General features: G+C 32.2%; 1 protein-coding gene across 3 annotated transcripts in view; it reads right to left on the bottom strand.

The window, feature by feature from the left end:
* LOC111424038 (protein serrate) overlaps positions 1-22,694 on the bottom strand; it is a 188,851-nt gene extending 166,157 nt beyond the window's left edge. For 2 of the 3 annotated variants that reach the window (XM_071198214.1, XM_071198216.1), the window contains exon 1: positions 22,352-22,694. In XM_071198214.1, the coding sequence (XP_071054315.1) occupies positions 22,352-22,444 (93 nt within the window). In that variant the 5' untranslated portion in view covers positions 22,445-22,694. The remainder of the gene's footprint in view (positions 1-22,351) is intronic. The other variant, XM_071198215.1, reaches the window with a different exon arrangement.
* Between the last annotated feature and the right edge of the window lie 251 nt (positions 22,695-22,945).

Raw genomic sequence — 22,945 nt, 5'->3', positions numbered from 1 at the left:
ATGTTATTTGAGCTTAGAAAAAATCATAACTTTATAAAAAATTGAATTGGAATCACAAAATTGACAATAATTATGTTAAAAAGTATGTAGATTCTAAATGGTTATCAAAGTTGCGATGAAATAGTTCTAGGTGATCAAATCAAAAGGTATCCAAACCGCTGTAATTGAAGGTTTTCGAGGTTATAAAAACTGATAACTTCTTTACGCATAGCATTAAAATCACGAAATTATTAAGAGTAATAATAAAATATGCGAAATTGTTACCAAAATTACGATGAACAAGGGTAATCAAATCAAAAAGTATTGAAAAAACGAAAATTAAAGATTGTTGTTATAAAAAAATCATAACTTCTTACATATCGCGTTGGAATCACGTAATAACTGGCAGTTTTAATAAAAAGAGTGTAAAAAGCGATAAAAAATGTCAGAGCTCAGAAAAATTCATAACTTTATGAAACATCAAACTGAAATCACGAAATTCATGGGAAATATATTAAAAGGCATGTAGATTCTAATAAAATATGCTAAATTAAATATGACTGATCAAATCGAATTAAATTAATGAAGATTTTTAAGACCGCGCCTACAGACGACGGGAGTTGGTCGCTGAAACCGCTGAAAGAAAAAATAAAGTGTTTTGAAAGTCTTTCTGAATGTAACGTAAACATATCAGTTGATGGTTGCTCTAATGCACGTAATGACCCTATACTGTGTGCCATAATAATTACTGAAGATGGAAACGCATTCTTATATAATACGCTAATAGATACAGCTGGTAACCCCCATAAAAGTAACGTCATTTGTGTAGGATATGCTACGAAGATGACAAGTATGATAAGACATAGATCAGAAACTTGAGCTTTAGTAGTTCTGTTATAACTTATAGATGTTCAGCTCACATTCTAAATTTGTTTTGCAAAGACCTTGACGGAACTAAAGTCAAATAGTTTGTGATTCAAATTGTGAAATATTTTAGAAACAATTAAAAGTTGAAAAGGTTTAAACGATGTGAGGTGAAACAGTATGGTGGATTGTCTGCAAATCAATGAAAAAAACTGTCAAAAGTATGTGAAGAAAATAAAAAAGAAATTGATCCTACAATATATACCAAAAAGTATCTAATTTTGATCCCAAACGATCTGCAGAAGATTACTTAAATATCTTAAACTCAACATCCCGAGGACATGAAAATTGTAAAAAAAAGGTACTTCTCTATACAGGGTCATCCACGACCGTCCATTAAAACTTTACAGGGTTCTGGCCAAAACAAAATTTTGAAAATTCAGATTTAAGTATTATTAATTGCGTACTTTATTTTTTTAAATGGAACACCCTATATACTTTTACATATTTGTGTTTGTCTGTTTTCAAGGTTTATGAATAACTTTACTTTTTGCAATTTTATTCCGCCGTTCTCGAGTTATTCGAATTTTTCTAGAAAAATCTGCTCCAGCAGACATTTGTTAAAAAAATCAGAGAACACTCGATTTTTCTGATATCAATTTAGGATTGGGAACATGCGTAAGCAATATGATGGAGTATGTTTTGGTGCCGAGTACGGCTGTCTAGAAAGTTTGGTCACTTTACTACGGCTCGTTAACTTTTCGAATTTTGGAAGTACCATAACTTAATTTTTTTAAATGGCACCCCCCATATTTTATTACTTAGTCGTGTTCGGTGTCTCATTTTACATCTTTTATATCCCATGTGTCCTATACCTAACATTTATAGTTTGGGAGATAATTAGAGTTTTTTGAAAAATGCACAAATATATCGATATTTAACCTAGTGTGCCATGAATACATACTGTGACCTAGTGAATAACTATATGAAGTGGCCTTTTGAAAATTTGCAGATTTGTGATGTTTGATGCCAGCTTTTTACTAAAATATTTTCAGGTTCCGGGTGCTCGTGATTACACCGGAAGCGGTGACAATTTTCATATTTCAAATGGAACACCCTGTATTTCATTACATTTTTGAAATTTTTGTTCAATTAGGCTACTTGTATGTTGCATTATTATTTGGTTGCACTTCTCCATAAATTATTATCAGATTCAAATAAACCTCATTACTAAATTCCAAACGTTGCATTTCTTGAGAACAGGTCACTACAAAACGTCATCGCACCAACAGAAATAAACCGTAGCTTTAGTAAATGTCAAACTGTTTACTCTTTCCTTACTGATCCTCTGATAATACATAACCACAACAACATTCCCAACACAAAATTTTTTACGGCGGTCAAAGTAGATGATTTATAAATTATAAAAGTAACGTTATAGTTAACATTTTTGATTGAACAATTTAATAAAACTCAGGGTGTTCCATTTGAAATATGAAAATTGTCACCTCTTCCGGTGTAACCACAAGTACCCGAAACGAACCTGAAAATACTTTAGTTAAAAATCTGGCATCAAACATCACAAGTCTGAAAATTTTCAAACCCCCACTCCATTTGGTTATTCACTTGGTCACACTAGGCACTTAATTTATGGCACACTAGGTTAAATATCGATACGATATGTGTGAATTTTTCAAAAAACCCTAATTATCTCCCAAACTATAAATGTTAGGTATAGGACACATCGGATATAAAAGATGTAAAATGAGACACCGAAGACGACTATGTAATAAAATATGGAGGGTGCCATTTAAAAAAATGAAGTTATTGTACTTCCAAGTTTCGAAAAGTTAATGTGCCATAGTAAAGTGACCAAATGTTCTAGACAGCCGTACTCGGCACCAAAACATACTCCATCATCTTGCTTAAGGATGTTCTGAATCCTAAATTGATATCCCAAAAATCAAGTGCTCTTTGATTTTTTGAACAAATGTCTGCTCGAGCAGATTTTTCTAGAAAAATTTGAATAACTCGAGAACGGCCGAATCAAATTGCAAAAAGTAAAGTTATTCATAAACCTTGAAAACAGATAACTCCAAATATGTAAAAATATATAGGGTGTTCCATTTAAAAAACGAAAGTAGGTGGCGACTTACGGTATAACCGGAAGTGTTAGATATCTGAAAATATTTTAGTCGAAGAGAACGCAATTGATAATACTTAAATCTGAATTTTCAAATTTTTATTTTGGCCAGAACCCTGTAAAGTTCTAAGGGACGGTCGTCGTGGATGGCCCTGATAATGCTGTAAAACTGTGGAAGATATTAGGAAATGGAATTATCACTGTCTCAAATACAAGTTTATCAAAAATTTACAAACAGGCACTTACGCCTTATCATTTAATTGTATTTACTTTAGATGCAACTAAAACAAAATATAAATTGACGATGGAAGAGAAAGACAAAGCTATGAACACACTTACGGATACGTACGCTAATACTGGAGTACTACCACTAATAGTTAAGCTAGAGGCGAAAATGGAACCATTTTCTGCAAGGAAGTTATATTGCTTCTGCTTTGCAGTGGTGGATTTTACAAAAGAACTTTCCTGATATTGAGAAATTTCTTCCAACATTAAAACAATTTTTATGTGTTGTTTGTTCTTCAGCTTCAATAGAGAGGGGTCTTCACAACATTTGGGCTCGTCCACTCCAATGTATGCAACTAATGAGGAGTGTACTCGTGTTTTAAATCAAGTGATTTTAATCGGGCGAACCCTGGTTGAAAACGATTAAATCAAAAGAGTTAATAGCCAGTGAAAGTCGCACCACAACACTCTTCAACGTCGCATCCATGAGCACAAAAGCAGTAAAAAATCGCGAATTATTTCTCACACAAGCAGCAATTGAGATGCAAGATCAATCTGACCAAGTGTTATACACGTAGACAAAGTTAATCAATGAATTTTATAAATTATTGGATGAATAAAATTCATAAAATTGAAAATTGTCAAGTAATAATTAGATAAATATTGTCTAAATAGTAGGTAACAGCTCTTACAACAAAAAGTATAGTAACTCCCGATATATTAAACAGTACACTTACAATTAGACATACATACTTAGAAATTACTAAAACAAGGATACAAATATTCCAGTCATTCTAGTGTCTTACGAATAACATATAATGGAGCTAAATATGCTCTCTTTGCAACGTATGTGTCTATATCTGGTTCGTTTTATAATGCGTGTGTTGAATGCATTTCATTATTGATAAACTGCTTGAGATCCAAGTAATAAACATTTAGGCAGAAAAGAAAGAGCCCTCCACGAGCTCGTTCAAATTGTACTTTCCCAATCATCCTACGAAATATGCGATTGAAATTGTGATAATACACGATTCATCCAGCCAATGTATCAATCCTCAATGAACGGCTGTTGTTACATAAGTGTCAAGTCAATTATGGACTTCTGTATTCTGTTTTATCGAATTGGTGCATTAGCCCTACTTGTCTTTTAACAAAGTCAGTCCCTGTTTGAGTTGTCCCGATCAGTCAATACTATATTATTCTTGTATTATTATTTATTTTATTCTTGAAATTAAGAATAGTGACATAAATTTATAACATTTTTAATATCGATTTGTTATAGCGAAATATTTAAGAATTATACTTTGAATGTAGATTCAAATAAAAGATGAAATATATAAAGTGTATACTCCCCATTAATGTTCCCCTTCCTCATCTAACAAACACTTGCAGTGTCAGACGCTTTACACCCTAACATAAAGAGAGCACTTTACTATTGTTAGGTGCACAGCTTGATGTCATTTTTAACGGTCGAAGGACAATGAAAAAGAATACAGGTACTTTCCCACTTCCGACGTATCCATCGAAAAATTTAGGGGGAATTTAGAAGTGCTATGAAACCGTAGCGTCGTTATACCTCGCTAAGCTATTTATCTAAGCGTTATCTGATGATGATGATCTCTCTGAGCAACCGAAAATGAACGAAAACAAATTTACATAAACCGAATCCGCCGCTTTTATCAGATTCCGTGTTATGTTAGGTTACTACGATTGATAGTGGATATTAATATTGTCGATTTTTGAACGGGTTTATTATTTGTTTATTTTTTAAATAAAAATATGATTTTTTTGTGGTGATGAGTGTGAGAATGTTTTGATACAGATAAAAATTGATTTATTACAAGTTGATTCTATATTCTAGAAGAATGTAAATCATGACCTTTTTATATTTTCATTTTAATTAATCGAATAACTCAATAATTAACCGTAACTTTTACAAAAACTACTTTACATTCTTAAAGATAACCTACACACATAAATCTTAGGATAATAAATTAGAAACATTTCCGTAAATTCTTCTGCAACAAAAAGCGATTTGATATGTTCTAGTAAACGTTGTAAAATCTCATTATACAAATGTACATAAATGGTGGTGATAAATAAACCGACAGTCGACTTTGCGTTCAATAACGCATGGCGCGGTTAGTAGATTTTCTTGTATAATTTGCAACATTGAGTCGTATTAATTTATTTAAATCGTTTTAATTGATTTACGCTATCAATTGTCGCCGGGCGGCGACGATTGTGACGTGTTCATGCGTGCTCAGAGCTCGTGGGTATAATTTCTGGAATGCCGTGAGAACTTTCTGCTTTTTTATCTCAAGTAAATATTTACCATCGTTCTCGGACAATTATGTGAGTAGATTTTACGTAGGAAGTAGCCGCATTATGTGCAGTATGGGTTTTATTATTATTGTAGCTTATTCCATTTCGTTATTTATTCAAACTAAATAATAACTTTACAAGCTTTTTAAGAAATCTTCAAAAAGTCGTCATGATTGCCGTGAAGCAACCAACCGAGTCTTGTTGGTTTGCTTCAGTTCTTTTTTCTTGTAGCGTTTGAGGTGAGATTGCTTCACGCACGCCATGCAGACGTGGTTCGGTGTTCTTCGGACCGGACAGAAGTGGACGTTAAATAAATATGTATAGGAGTATAAATATTGGGAGCCATTCTCTTTCTGCGTAGAGCACGCGGGGACGAGCGTGCTATGCGTTTCTTCTTCTCCTTCTTGATCCTCTTCTTTCTCTTCTTTTCATTGCGTAACTGTGCCTTCGGTCTAACTCTTCAATCGTTCCAAGTGACGTTTTGGACGTTTAATCTTGAAGTCCGTAGACTAAGGACGGTTCTTTTACGAGGATTCAGATTGTATCTGTTTTCTTCCTGCTGTTTAATTCGTCTGGACGTGGATCTTCTAGTTTTTAATTCTTTTTAGTTGCTGGTAGTTTTCAAATAGCTTAGTTACTATTTGGAGATTTCTAAGAATTCTTTCACCGGGTGTTTTATTACAAAATTATCACTAAATGTTATCAAAAAATTCTTCGAGTTTTTATTTCTTAATCTACTTAAACTTCAATTTTATTTTCATTTCTCCCATGCTCATTACTGGTTCTAATCTTCATCTTCGATATAACTGACAAGATAATCGCTTTCATTTGCTTCATAACATAAATTACCTTAACACAAGGTGAATGAAGTATCCGATAGATAGCACTGTCAGTTAAACCGTTATTACTTTGACTAATTTCTCCCCTATATCCTTGCGGATTTGATGGGTTTCTTAACGGTAGCTTATGCACCTCGAAAATGTAGCAGATGTTGCGGATAAATTGGTAAATTATTCCTCTTCCTAGCAGGACAGCAACCGATCTCCCGTTAATTACAAACTATTGTTTACATGATTAATAGGCGATTGTCGCTCATTATGCACACTAATTAACCATAGAAATAATCCGGTACGTAACAACACACTGTTAAATATTTATAACGAATAACCAACTAGGTGCTTTCTAAAGAAACGGTTAAAAATCTTAAGAAGTTTGATTATATTATATAGTTATCAAGTATTTCCTCTTATAAATTCAAACTTCGAACTGTAGTCTCTCGCGGCCACTGAACAAACACCTAATTCACTCTGAATGGTATAAATTAAGCCCTATTAAGCGAACAATGCGCTATAAGAATCAAATTAACCGTATGTGGGAATCAGAGGCGACAAAAGATCGGCGTTCGCATTAGAGGATGTTCAAGATGGAATCGCGAGCCCGAAGAAGATGAATGAATACACACGGTCGGCTGCCGGCCTCTGTTGTGCAATTTTGCCAACCCAAGATGCTTGTTCCTCTCCTCTATCGGCGCTGCGTTGCGCTTCAACAAAAGCCAATTACACAATGGCTCAAGCTCAATGGACTCTCTTTTAATGGGTATGCAAATGTCGCCGTTAATAAGTTAATCGTCGTTCTTCTTTCGCCTTGTGCCGTTGTAGCCAATTAACATCAAATATTCGATTTTGAAGGTGAGAAGAATTCCATAACAAGTATTTGATGTATTAAGTCTCACCATTTTAATGAGACATCTTCGTTATATTATAATCATGTCATATGAATATAAATATTATAGTAAATATAAATATTTTATTAATAATTACGGGTTCAAGATCTAATAAAACCATTTGAGGATTGAGGTTTAACTATCATCACAAATCATCTTAACCATGGTGTCTACGTTTCACAACGACCACGAAGTTTGCGAGAACTATTTTAGGAATTTGGTTTGGATCTCGTCTCTTGCTGAAACCTCCGTGGATTTAATTTCATTGTATACAGAATTGTAAATTGGAAACAAATTATGTTAATCAACTCAACCCATATCGCGTTTTCCACAATAATTTTATAATGAAAGAATTAGTTTCTCAACCCAACTCAAACAGATTTGTTTTAAAAAATCAGACTGATTATGAACTTGGCAATTAAACCTCACATGTCAAATAGCACAAATAAATCTGCTTATACATAATAGTTATTAATCCTTTAGAAACGTTTTTAAAATATTAAGCTTTATTGTTTCATCACCAACAAACTTTTAGACAATCTAAGAGATAATTCAAGCTGTTTGTAGACCCGATACCGATTTCGTCTTTTGGAAGTTCAAATTACAGCAATAATCCTAAGATAACTACTTTGATATTAATATTGTTGCTAAAAAATTTGATATAAGATCGTTTTGATCACAAATACTGCATTTGCGTCATTGCACTTTAGCACAGTAGTTACCAAAAATCTAACCTCAAGCAACACAATTATAATAACATTGATGGCCTATAAAGGATCACTGATTAACATCTACTGATGTTTGTCTTTTGCATCTGAATCACGAAATGTTTATCTATCAACATACTTTATCATCACGATTTCATGATTTTCCACGTAAGAAGAATGTCATCACGTAATGCCATGAATCAATTTACTTTTTTTCCTTGCTATTCTGCAACGTTCAAAGAGCTGCATTTAAATGTCACATACTATTACTAAACCATAGCTGCTAAAATTAACTAATACTGAAGCTTCCACTGTTTCTGAAAGATCAAATCTTTGAGGTTTTGCTCATATGGATCCTTACATTCTACTCGCAAAGAAAAGAGTCATCTGTAAGTGATTTCAAACATCTTCCAATTCACATCAAACTGCTAATCAGAAGCACAGAATATTGTGAAGCACGTAGACTAGTTCAAGTTGTCGAAATACATTGATAGTTTGCAAAAAGACGAGATATCTTCATGATAGGGTTCTTAGCAAATTGAGCTTACTTACTTAATAAGCATGAAACTTCATGAAACAATTTCAGGTAAATTTTCTTGGTATGATATCGATGCAGACATTAAATTTCGTTATTCGTTGTAGTAGAGTTGAATCACCTCGACTTACATAAACTACAAATATTCATAAACATTTATTAGATCTTTTACCCCAAGCTATCATCACACTTTTCCGATAATATCATATATCAGATGATATATTAACTTTATAAATGAAGTAATTCGATTAATTTTAATTGTTGTGACTCTTTCTAACATCAATTTCAGCGGTTAGTTATCAATCAAGCTTTTAAAACCGCCTGATTTAAGAATATTTCTTATCTTTATGAGGGTTTCATAAAAAAAATAATGTCCTTGTAGTAGCCAAATAGTAGCTCGTCGGAAGCTGAAGTTCTCAGTGGAAGGTTGCTGTAAACTGGTAACTCGTTTTTTATGGAGATTTTCGATTTAAATTATGAGACCATAATAAAAATTTGAATGTGTGATTTTGTTACATCTTGTTAGGTTTATCAATGAATCTTAAATACCATTTGTCGCAGGTATTATTATTAATTTTGTCAACAAGAGTCCTGTTATTAATCCTGTTATTATATTCTTGACCTCGATATCTAATTAGAAACCACACAGTTTTACGTGATTTTATCAACTGATTAACACAAACTGGAGAGGAAAGATGGTAATATTATCTGCAAAAAGTTCCCCAAGTTTTATGGATTACTCAAATATATTAACTTAGTTCTTTTAAATCTTATCATATCATTCAAAAGTTTTGGAATAATTGAGACAATTTCATTCGTTTTGTTTCGTAAGCTTATTTACTCTAGTCGTTTCATAAACTATTTTTTATGAAAACATGTAATGGAATACTTGAAAGAGTATTAAAGAGTTTAGTGATTTCTTTTCGATTGGCTAATAGATCCTAGTTCTGTACGGATTATGTCACCAGCTCACCTTTTCCAGCACTTCTCTACCGTGATCTTTATTTCAGTGGTTCACAAAAGTGCAAGCAGAAGTAAAACTTTGATAGAAAAGCTTTGTATTAACATAGATATACAAAACAGATATCTGCTTTTACATACTGAGGTTATGTGGCGGGTGTTAACGGTAAAAGGACTGACTCATGTCTTGAGTAACGGCAAGAAATACTTACGTTATTTTTAAGTCTTGGAATAATAACAATATTATAACCTCCGAAACGAATATTGAGTTTTAGATTACAATATTTTCCAGATATATTTCAGGAGATACATACTCCATTACGCTTTACAATCTAGGATGTAGCGCCCACAATTTCTTTCGAGTAGTAAAAACATATCTATTGAGCTTCAATATACAATAATCGTGTGTATATCAAGCTCACGATAATTTAGTTATACCCCTTACAAATTCTAGACGTGGCCACTTGCGTCTTGTCAGCAAAATATATCTTAATGTATAATAGTTATATGCTAAAATAGCGTTGCTTCATCCTTGCCAATCTAGAGACTCCAGTTGAAGTCTTTTGCTGTCGAAGCACTGTAATGTTATTGCAATCGTCAATTAACTTGTTTGGTTTAAGAATTGAAATGTGCTCCCGCCTGCAAAGCGACTTCAGCTACAAAGTATATCTCCTTTGCTAACTTAATAAACAATAAGCTAAGGATAGCTTTGTTTCATCCTTGCCAATCTAAAGACTCAAGACAGTCTTTTGTTGCTGAGGCACTGTAATTTTATTATAATCATTATATTGCTCCTCTTCGCTTGCAAAATGTACCGCCTCGCCCGCAAAGCGACCTTGGCTACGAAGTCTTATGTCAGTAAAAGTACATCTACAATATGTTGTACAATGTCTAGATCCTAATGTTTTATTCTGACAATGCAACCAGGGCGCTGTAATTGTAGTGGCCATATTCCTCCATCGCTTTTCAAAAGCATGGACATAATTTGCACAACAAAATCCATTCTGCCCAATTTTGATAATAATTGTTATAGATAATTCAAGGTAAAAAAGATCCAAAGAAATCTGAAGCGCTACTTATAATGTAATCAGAAGTATTACTCATGCGGAAGTGTCGAAACTTCTTTCTAAAATTTAATAAACCAAGTTGGTTTTAAATGGTGAAAAAGCGTTTTAATGCATTTATTCTTAATGAAATAATTAATTAATGTACAAATAGATCACCTGCTTAGATGACTTTAACAATTCAAAACATTATAAAAAAATTCTTCACCTCTTTATAAAATGATTCATTTTCTTTCATTTGGTATTCCGCTACCAGTAACATTCATCAAATCTAGATTTATTATTATCATGAGCAGCAAGAGACCGGTATACGCACACACACCGAGTCCTAATTGAGGCACTCACCGTTTGGCAGATGTTCCACTAGCTGAGGTTATGCACCTCCCGAGTTTGTGAGAGTACCGTGACCCTGAACTAATCTCTGCTCTCAACTTGGGAACACTGTTGGGATTTAAATGTGTGTCTCTTTTCAAGTGGAGGTCTCCGAAAATCTCGCTTTACGTTCCGTTCTGTTTCTCTCGACGGACAAAAATTTGGAAACTACACTACTCTAAATACGGTCCCAACCAGTTCTCACGGTTTATCGCTGCTGCTTGATTTTTTTACTCCTACCGGAGAGCGATTACTCAAGTATCGGGAGGCAGTGGAGATATGTGAAGAACACGCAAGATATGCAGGAGGATATCTTTGTATTTGGTGGAAAAATCCAAATTTTAAAAGTTATATAATTTATTTTATATTCAAAACAACCACTCAAACAATTTAAATTATCTTGTAAAAATATCGAAGTTGAATACAAACTGTTTATTTTGGAAGTTCGTCTAACTTTAACCGAATCGTGTTAAAAATACGATTCCTATTTGGTTATTCAAGCGGTGTTCGTATCGCGTGTTGACCGATCTGATCTGACTTCTTGCAGTGAGAACAATAAGTCTAGCCCAGTCGATCTCTGTTACGTTATTTATGTATTATGTTCGTCCTTCCTTATTCTATTTATTCACATCGGTATCATCCAAAGCTTATTTAACATTCAGGGCGAATGGTACAACGGAAACAGCTTTGGAAAATAAAAACCATCGTTGTGCAATTTTAAACAATTTTCCCACGAACGCGGTGCTTCTCGTGCGCCACTTTCAAAAAAGATCTCATTCTCCCTTGTCCCAAAACCGAATCAGCGACCATTCACTAATTGCCCATAATAGAGTCTCGAGAAACTATGAAAAAGAAAATGTTTCCGTTCGAAGGGAATTATGTAAACGTTTTTGGTCCGGATTTCAGGGAAAATTTACCGTAATAGAACTAATAAATTGTCGGTCTCCTATGTTATTAACCGTTAAATTTCTTTTTACGACATTTACGATTTTTTCCCACCCGAATCCAAAACGATTCGAAACTCGGTTCGTGAAGGTAAAAAATCTTTACGAGAAATGACAACCGTTGCGAAATTTAATAAGTCGATTTATAGAAAAGAAGGATTTTTTCTTTGACTGTATTTGGGAAAATCAACCGTGACCGCCAATCATCATTTTTCACGATGTTAGAATTCAAGAAATAATCCGATTATTAGAGAATTTAGAAATGGGCTTAACGGTACCACTTGAATTTTCTCTTTTCTATAAGAACTAAAAATGGCATCGTAATTAGAGCTTCACGAAAGTTAATATATTTGTAATAATAATTTTAAGAAAATAATCTTGTTTATGTACCTGTTTAACAAAACCAAACTTCTTTATATAATTCCTTAGAACCGTGACAGTTTGGTGTAATTGTCGCGCAAAATGTTCGTATAAGTTTCTGTAAGGTTATATCCGAAGAGTTTTCAAAGATCAGGTGTCGGGTGCGCGTATGGTAACGATACGGTGGTGGAAGTGCAATATCGTATGGCGGTTTGTGGCCGGTCCCTCAACGACTAAAAAACATTAAAGCCGACAGAGAGAGAAAGAACGCCTGCAAATTATATTGTAATTCCGTTCAGGTGTTTTGATCAAACCGGCAGCGTCCGATCTGAAAAGGAAACGGTGGTTTTCCTGCAACCCAACCCTTCAGACGAGATACAAAACCCAACCCAACTAACAAACCATCGTTGTAGCGATCGTCGTTCATCTCTTTACTAAACCAATTATCCCGGAGCATAATTGCTAAACTCTCATCCTCCTCCTCCTCATGTTGTGGAGTCTTCATCGCGTGAAAAAGCAGGGTATCCAATCTAACCGGGGAAGGAAACGATGTATGTGCTTAACGGGCACTAACGTCAGGTTAATTATAACTTACTCGAGTAAGGTCTAACATCGCAATTAATAATGTTGGAAATTCGTATATTTTTTTGTTTTTGTTGAAAATGTGGGATGTTATTGAGAATAAACTCGTAAAGTTCTTCCTCTCGATTATTTAGAGTGGAACTAATTAGAAATTTTAAGTTAACTCAACTGTTAAGTGATTACAAGAAGTTTGTTATGATCGTTACTTAGAAATCGTTTCGAATTGATTTTTTAATTCCATAAAAAAAACCTTGACTTATTACTTATTACTAGGACAATCAAAAATATGCTCCAAGAATGGTAGTTTAAGTGCTTAAAAAATGTTCTATAATAATCAAAATAAGCTGTTTAATTATGAAAATATGCCATATAACAAGCTATATATACGTTATATATATAATAAGATATATACAGATAAACCCGAATGTTTCTAGTTCTAAGTTCTACTTTTTGTTCAATAAAAATATACCATAATCTAACGCAAAATAACAATTAAAATTAGAACTAACACAAGACCCAGAATTAGAATAGTTCTAGGTCTTGTGTTAGTTCTAATGATAGTGCTAATACAATACTAGAACTAACACAAGACCTAGAACTATAATCATTCGGGTTTAGCCGCACGTCTTTCAAGACGGCTAGAATTAGAATAGTTCTAGGTCTTGTGTTAGTACTAATGATAGTGCTAATGCAATACCAGAACTAACACAAGACTTAGAACTAGAATCATTCGAATTTAGCCGTCTTGAAAAACGTGCTAGACGTGATAATGCAAGTGCAATACTAGAACTAACGCTAGACCGAGAACTAGAAATATTCGGATTTAGCCGCACGTCTCAAAAGACGGCTAAACCCGAATGATTCTAGTTCTAGGTCTTGTGTTAGTTCTAGTGATAGTGCTAGTGCAATACTAGAACTCACACAAGACCTAGAACTAGAATCATTCAGGTTTAGCCGCACGTGTTTCAAGATGGGTAAACCCGAATGATTCTAGTTCTAGGTTCTGTGTTAGATCTAGTGATAGTGCTAGTGTAAAACTAGAACTAACACTATACCTAGAACTAGAAGCATTTGGGTTTAGCCGCACGTCTTTCAAGACGGCTAAAGCCGAATGATTCTAGTTCTAGGTCTTATCTTAGTACTAATGATAGCAATACCAGAACTAACACAACACTTAGAACTACAATCATTCGAGTTTAGGCGTCTTGAAAGACGTGCTAGACGTGATAATGCAAGTGCAATACTAGAACTAACGCTAGACCGTGAACTAGAAATATTCGGATTTAGCCGCACGTCTCAAAAGACGGCTAAACCCGAATGATTCTAGTTCTAGGTCTTGTGTTAGTTCTAGTGATAGTGCTAGTGGAATACTAGAACTCACACAAGACCTAGAACTAGAATCATTCAGGTTTAGCCGCACGTGTTTCAAGATGGCTAAACCCGAATGATTCTAGTTCAAGGTTCTGTGTTAGATCTAGTGATAGTGCTAGTGCAATACTAGAACTAACGCTAGACCGAGAACTAGGACCATTCAGATTTAGACGCACGTCTCAAAAGACGACTAAACCCGAACGATTCTAGTTCTAGGTCTTGTGTTAGTTCTGATGATAGTGTTAATGCAATACTGGAACTAATAAAAGACCTAGAACTAGAATCATTCGAGTTTAGCCGTCTTGAAAGACGTGCTAGACGTGTTAGCGCAAGTGTAAAACTAGAACTAACACTAGACTTAGATCTAGAAACATTCTGATACTTTCTAGTTCTAGGTCTAGTGTTAGTTCAATAAAAACATAGTGATATCTTATGTTAACTGGCGCTACACTGTCACTAAAACTAACATTAACATTAGAAACATTTAGACATGTTGCATTTTATGTGGAACAAAGTAAGTAGACACGCCCTGGTTTCTACGGAAATATATTTTTAGTATATTGCATCTTAAGTGAAATTCACTATATATCTTTTAAATCAATAGGTGAGGATAAACAAAGTAAATGAGAAATGATATATTTCTATACACGAGATATTTATTAGTTCGGCTTATACAAACTAAAAGAGAATTAGAAAATATATTTTTGGTTGCTCTACATATTACCATTAAATTTAGATGATTGATTTAAAATTGTGATCAAACAAAATCTAAATTTCCAACATAAATTTTAACTCTTCAGATTGATTAATATCAGATATAAAAAATGATGAATTCGATTATAATAAATTAACAACATATTTTTCCTTCAACATCCGCGAATGGCAATAACCAAAAATTGGTTTTGAATAAACGGTTCTCCTTCCTCTAGCCTAAAGGTTCGAAGGACCAATTTTCCTGGATAAAACGACGTCATTATCTACATTAAGTTACGATAGCGGATGTTCGAAGAGGCTTCGAACCCATTTGCATCTCAATTTTTTCGCAATTTATCGTTTGGTCGAAAGTCGAGCGGCGACCGTGCCGCTCAAAGAAGAAGTGTTCCTCATCAAAATCGGGACGCAACCGTAAAAATTTAAACATTTTCTCGGGACATTGTAACGTGCACCCTTATAACAGGATTATTGCTGACTGAAATATTAATAAACTCCGTTTATTAGAACGGCCGACGGTTCTGGTGTAATGAAAACATCCTGGATGTGAAAAATTTAGGAGCGTTTTATTATCAATGGTTTGTTATTGGCGAAGGTTACACGAGAATACGAAATGCGTTATAAAAATTGGATTATGTGATCATCCAAAATATTAACTTTATGGTAATCATAATTTCGTTTTATTTCGGACAGTTTGAGAAACGTAAACACAAAACCATAACGATTTATTTTAAAGTAGAAAACCCCTTTTTCTTTATCTAATGTTTCGATCAAGAATCCACTAAATTTTAAGATACTGTTACGTGTTGTTGCCGGAGTCCTTTGAGTTAGGTATAAATGTACGAGGGGAGAAGATGCCGATGAAAACCGTTGATAAGTCAAGGTTCGGTTCTTTGTTTTTTTGATTCGCCACCATCTTCTTCTTCGTCTCTTTAATATGTAAATACGTGCTTCGTTTACAATACATCAAACACAATGGAGCCAACAACGTTACGGCGAAGATGCGATTTCAAAACCGTTCTCGTCCATTCAAGAAAACAAAAAAATCTTTTTTGCATACACTCCATTCGCATGAGTAATCCATTCAACAAATTATCTAATATCATTCATTTTTTTTATATTTAATGCACAACCACAACAATGTATATAATTACATGTCTACGATACGCACTCTTTGGCTGTTTATTATCTTAAGATCCCTACACTTACAATTAGTGGTGTAGTAAACTCTAATCGTGGTTGGTTGGTTGGTTGGAGAGGATCAGTAACTTTGGTTTTGTTTGTTTATTTAGTTTTTTTATACGTTGTGTGTTTATGTTTTTGGTAATAAAAGGAATACTCGGTGAGCTATTTACGGTTTAAAATTAGCTTTTAAATTTATTAGGCTGTTAACACGAACCCAGTAGGTCAAAATGAGACCATTTTAATTTCAATTTAGATAAATTAACAAAACACATAAAACATTTCAATTTATTAATCTTATTACATTTCGTTTTTTTTATTTATTGTATAACTATAATGAATTTTGTAGGATTTATCTTTTATCGCAATCCTTAACTAACTTTATCACATAAATCAAATAGTAAAAACATGTTTTTTCAAAAATTGCTATTAAAAGTTGGGTCTGCTTTTGTCAAGATTTAAAAGCGATGGATAAATGCGTTATGTACATAAATAATTTAAATTAAATCAAAGAAACGTAATTTGTAACCAATTAAAACCTATATTTGACCATATTTTAGTACTAAGCAAGAAACACAAAACTGATGATAACTTAAAACTTGAAGCTCATGGGGATTCACTTTATTCATAAAAATTGTTAATAATGAATCGAAAAACCGTAATTGATAATAAACTCAACCTTAGTTGTTACCATTTTTTGTAAAAAGCTCTTAAATCTTGATATAGCAGGTTTTCTTCATTAAAAACTATCACAGATGGAGATATACATTTAGATATACAACAGAGTCTCATTAATCCGAGATAAACGAGATTGGCGATGACTCGAATTTGTTTTTTGTTTTCGCTTTGGAATATTTTGTTGAACTCGTATCGTGACTTATATTCGATTAGAGGTGCTTAACGACATTGCTTAATGTGTTCAAATGAGAAGAAAGGAAGGTTCAAGTTGAACTTGTAACGGGTGTAACTTAAAAAAAATTTCGACTTTATGCTTATTTTATATAAAGTAGTTTTTTAATAGTAACAATTAAAGAATTAATCAATTCTTATAATAAATTTTTTATACATGAGTGGGACAAATTAACTCCTATTTCAAATACAAGAGGTCTACACTCAACTGTCTGGCGTTTTTGTAAGAGTGATATTATCAAAAACTGTAATTGCATCCCAAAAACATAAACCATAAACGATATCTATCCAACTATTTCGCAAAACTGCTATTGACCCTTTCGGATAAAAATGTTAATAAATTATAACTCGAAAACTAAAAATGTTATGTGATTATGGTACGGATAATAATTATTTGTAATGCATCAATAGAACGTTATACGAGAGCGATTTTTACCTAACTATGGTTGTTACCAACCTAGCGGATTTAAAATCCAAAAAATTTCAAAGTTTAGGTGTTTAACAACAATATGGTTTATAACTCAAAAGTTAAAAAGTCTAGACGATAATAATATAAACAAAAAAAGTTCATGATAAATTATTAAAACATAATCCATAAAGAATTATTTTCTAACTATATCGCAATTTTAGATATAAACCATAAAATGCGGAATCTCAAAATTGATGATTTTAGAAATTATTATGTATGTATATCGCAGAAACAATTAATGTTAGGAGATTGTGATACAGATAATAGTTATTTGTAATGCATCAACAGAACGTTATACTATAGCGATTTTTACCTAACTATGGTTGTTACCAACCTAGCGGATTTAAAATCCAAAAAATTTCAAAGTTTAGGTGTTTAACAACAATATGGTTTATAACACAAAAGTTAAAAAGTCTAGACGATAATAATATAAACAAAAAAAGTTCATGATAAATTATTAAAACATAATCCATAAAGAATTATTTTCTAACTATATCGCAATTTTAGATATAAACCATAAAATGCGGAATCTCAAAATTGATGATTTTAGAAATTATTATGTATATCGGAGAAACAATAAATGTTAGGAGATAATGCTGTGAATGAAAATTATTTGTAATGCATCAACAGAACGTTATACGAAAGCGATTTTTACTTAACTATGGTTGTTACCAACTTAGCGGATTTAAAATCCAAAAATTTCAAAGTTTAGGTGTTTAACAACAAAATGGTTTATAACTCAAAAATTAAAAACTCGAGACGATAATAATATAAACAAAAAAAGTTCATAATAAATTATTAAAACATAATTCATAAAGGATTTTTTTCTAACTATATCTCAATTTTAGTTATAAACCATAAAATGCGAAATCAAATAATTGATGATTTTAAAAATTATTATGTATATCTGAGAAACAATAAATGTTAGGAGATAATGCTGTGAATGAAAATTATTTGTAATGCATCAACAGAACGTTATACGAAAGCGATTTTTACTTAACTATGGTTGTTACCAACTTAGCGGATTTAAAATCCCAAAATTTCAAAGTTTAGGTGTTTAACAACAAAATGGTTTATAACTAAAAAATTAAAAACTCTAGACGATAATAATATAAACAAAAAAAGTTCATGATAAATTATTAAAACATAATCCATAAAGAATTATTTTCTAACTATATCTCAATTTTAGTTATAAACCATAAAATGCGAAATCAAATAATTGATGATTTTAAAAATTATTATGTATATCTGAGAAACAATAAATGTTAGGAGATAATGCTGTGAATGAAAATTATTTGTAATGCATCAACAGAACGTTATACGAAAGCGATTTTTACTTAACTATGGTTGTTACCAACTTAGCGTATTTAAAATCCCAAAATTTCAAAGTTTAGGTGTTTAACAACAAAATGGTTTATAATTCAAAAATTAAAAACTCTAGACGATAATAATATAAACAAAAAAAGTTCATAATAAATTATTAAAACATAATCCATAAAGGATTTTTTTCTAACTATATCGCAATTTTAGTTATAAACCATAAAATATGAAATCTCAAAATTGATGATTTTAGAAATTATTATGTATATTGGAGAAACAATAAATGTTACGAGATAATGCTGTGAATGAAAATTATTTATAATGCATCAATAGAACGTTATACGAGAGCGATTTTTACCTAACTATGGTTGTTACCAACCTAGCGGATTTAAAATCAAAAAAAAATTCAAAGTTTGGGTGTTTAACAACAAAATGGTTTATAACTCATAAATTAAAAACTCTAGACGATAATAATATAAACAAAAAGTTCATAATAAATTATTAAAACATAATCCATAAAGGACTTTTTTCTACCATATCGCAATTATAGATATAAACCATAAAATGCGAAATCCTTAAATTGATGATTTTAGAAATTATTATGTATATCGGAGAAACAATTAGAAGATAATGCTGTGAATGAAAATTATTTGTAATGCATCAACAGGACGTTATCAGTGAAAGATTATAACCCAACTAATTATTACAAACGTACCCGATTTAACAAATATAACAAAATATTTTTAATTCAAAAATAAAAAACCGTGGGTGAGAATGATATAAATAAAAATTGTGTATAGTAAAGCACAAAAAGATAATTTACAAACGATTTTTTCTAACTATACCGCACCTTTAGTTATAAATCATTAAATTCCAAAATCTCTAATGAATTAGATATTTTGCATAAAAATATGTATTAGGTATAACTTAAAAAAGAAAAATGCTAGCAGATAATATTGTGAATGAAAATTATTAGTAATGAACTCACAAAATTTTATTATGGTTATTAAGTATTATACCCAGCGGGATTAAACTTCAACAAAATTTAAACTTTACGTGTTTAAGAACAAAATGATTTTTAACTCAAAAATTTAAAACAGGGGATGAGAATAGTATTAATGAAAAGTGTTCTTAATAAACCATAAAAACGTAATGCGTAAACGATTTTCTTCTAACTGTATGGCATTTTCAGTTATAAACCATTCAAACTCGAAATTTGTAAATTGATGATTGTAGAAAACAAATGTTTATTATAACTAAAAAACTAAAAATGTTTAGAGATAATATTGTTAACGACAATTATTTGTAATGAATCAACAAAACGTTATCAGCAAATGACTATAACCCAACTATAATTACTACTAACTTATGCGATTCAAAAAGCCAAATACATATTTCAAATTTGCAATACTTAACAACAAAATATGTTTTGAATGATATTAATAAAAAGTATTTTTATTTTAGTTATACCAACTATTCACAGAATGAATTTTGAGACTCAAAATTTCTTAGAGTGTGAATTTTTCTGCAAATGTGTCCAAATTTAAAACATGTTTTTCACGAAAAGCTTAAATACTGTAACTAAATGCTGTGTCACAACTACGGCAAATATGTACAACATTTACAGATCCTCTGGATTCATTACAATCAAATTTACTATTACGATATTTAACATACAATGTTTTTGCTTTATCTCTATAAAATCACACACAGTTGTCAAGTTAACACAATTTGTTATGAATAACGACATAATTTCCATAACACCTCGTATGAGGCGTTAACCACCTACAGATTAAAATTATACATATGATAGGTGTTGATTTACATGAGCAAAATTCGTATGAAAAATCTTCGTGATTATTAGCCCCGGAAGTGAATTACGATGTCGGAAGTGTTTGGCAATGTGTGAGTCGTAATGCGTTTGAGATATTGTTAAAGATGTTACATTTTACAGATTTAACCATTACAAATTATTAGAACCATTTTACCCAATATATAACTTTTTATATTAATCAACTGTGGTTCATTTCCAAGCAAAATTAATTTTTAAATAATATAATTCACAGAAAACTTAAAGTTATTTAATCTTTATTGTACCGATAGATATAATTGGCGATTGACCTCTTGTAAAGTGATATGTGAAAAATTCCTGGAGGGATTATTTCCGATAATTAAGAAAAGATTTTTATCACAAATTAAAGCTGAATATTTCCACTTCAAAATGATGTCTAATACATGTTGTAAAGTTGTCTTGACATATTCATAACGGCTAAATGAAGATCAATACTTAAAAAATAGTGGAAAACTTATTTATACATATTATGTTATGTTATCTTAAAATAATATGTAATATATGTTGGGTTGGATTGTAAAAATGTGTGAAAAACAGTCGGAAAGTCGTCGATAAGTTTTTTAAGTAATTTATGATGCAAATATGATACTAAATTAAAATTGAAACATTTTTCTATAAAATAATGTATAAAGTTTTCGTTATTTTTAGTTTAACATCAAAGTGTAGATAATCATTAAAAATCACTCAAAGTAAAGCTGAAATATCTTGTTTAAAATGATAAACAGCATTTGTAAAATTGGATTATAAATATGATGGGAAAAAAATCAAAAATTTGTTTTGACGTTAAACTCATGCATAAAATTTAAATAATCATTTAAGAGCCATTTATGCAAATTATGAAGCGATTTTGATATCAAATTATAATTGAAACACTTCTTTTTAAGAGATTGTATTAAACTTGTAGAATATAAAAATGTTAACAAAAATTTAGTGAGCTTTTAAAATGATGGTGAAAATTTTGTTGGTATTAACATGTTTTATCTCATATAAGAATATTGGTAACATACTGTGTCAATCCTTATACACTAACGATTCATGATCTCTTGTGTAATGTTATGCTTTGTTCATCAACTATTCCTACACACTTAAATATCTGCAAAAGCAATTCAAGTTTTGAAAAACCTATTCTTCTATTGCGTGATAAAATCTGCAATCAGAAAGCTTTAGTAACGAAAGTTTTAGAACTTTGAACATTACTTTGTTGTAAAACTCCAAAAGTTTAAATAAAGTTTTAGCGATTCAACCTTAAGACATAACATAAAAGTAACCGGACTCATAAATGAGTAAAGAGGGAATATTTGGTAAGAAGAACATTATAAATACTGATGTGAGTTAAAATTAACGAAAATAAGTTTGAATATAAACAGATTGAAATGAGAACAATTTAGATGAAAGCGCGAGTTCTGGCGTAAGTTACCAAATCGAACTGTGTTTACGACTTTTCGGAAAACCAACTCTATTATTATCCGTAACCTCTAAAATAGAACGAGACGCCGTTTGTTTACAAGCTTGAGGGGCCGAGAGTGCGGAGAGACGTCGGCCACCGAGAGAACTCACGCCGAAGACGGAAACCTGTAATCGACGTTAAAGACGGGTTCGCAACAGGTTCGCTTCACGGAAAGCACCGCTTAATTCCTTCAATTCTCATCAAAAAAGTTCCACAAGAAAATTAACCAAAAAACGACCAGATCTCGGAGACTCTTATAACGTGTGTTGTTGGGTGGTTTGTTGTTTACTTAAACTTTTTTTTTTACCTGGAGCAAGTTGAGTAGCAACAAGAAGAACTGTAATAAATATCCATGGGTCATGCTCCTACACAACAGGCGCCACACGACACTGCACATCATCACAAGAGTTTAAAGCCCGCATCGGGACCCGTTGAGCACATGGAAAGGAAAAAGATTTTTCCCCGTTTTAAATATTATTTATAAATGAAAATTATTTTTAATGAACGTGTTATTTTAGTATTCCGGTTTAATTATTATTAATACTATTTTTTTGATATTGTTATGGTTCGCACGGTCGCGGGTTTATTTTATAATAAACACTATACGGACAAGGGAACGTTCTGGTACGTACAATCGGCCGACCGAATGACTACTGAAGAGTCGCGCAGCCGCGGGCTCCGCTGCTCCCCCTCAGGGGCTCCAAAACGCCGGTGGTGGGACCGCGACGGCAGCAGCATCCTACCGCGTGGACCAATGGCTGAAGGTACGCGGAGTGTACCGAGGTACGAGGACGGTCGCTTCTTTGCCCCCGCGGCAAAGAAGCTCCTCACCATCAAGAAGCTTCACTGCTACGCTTTCCGAAGAGATCCTTCGTACCTACAACTCAAAACCAATACAAGC

Source organism: Onthophagus taurus, chromosome 7, assembly GCF_036711975.1.
Source record: "Onthophagus taurus isolate NC chromosome 7, IU_Otau_3.0, whole genome shotgun sequence".
Lineage (NCBI taxonomy): Eukaryota > Metazoa > Arthropoda > Insecta > Coleoptera > Scarabaeidae > Onthophagus > Onthophagus taurus.
Note: the sequence above shows the minus strand (reverse complement) of the source record. Positions and strands in the feature narration are given on the sequence as shown.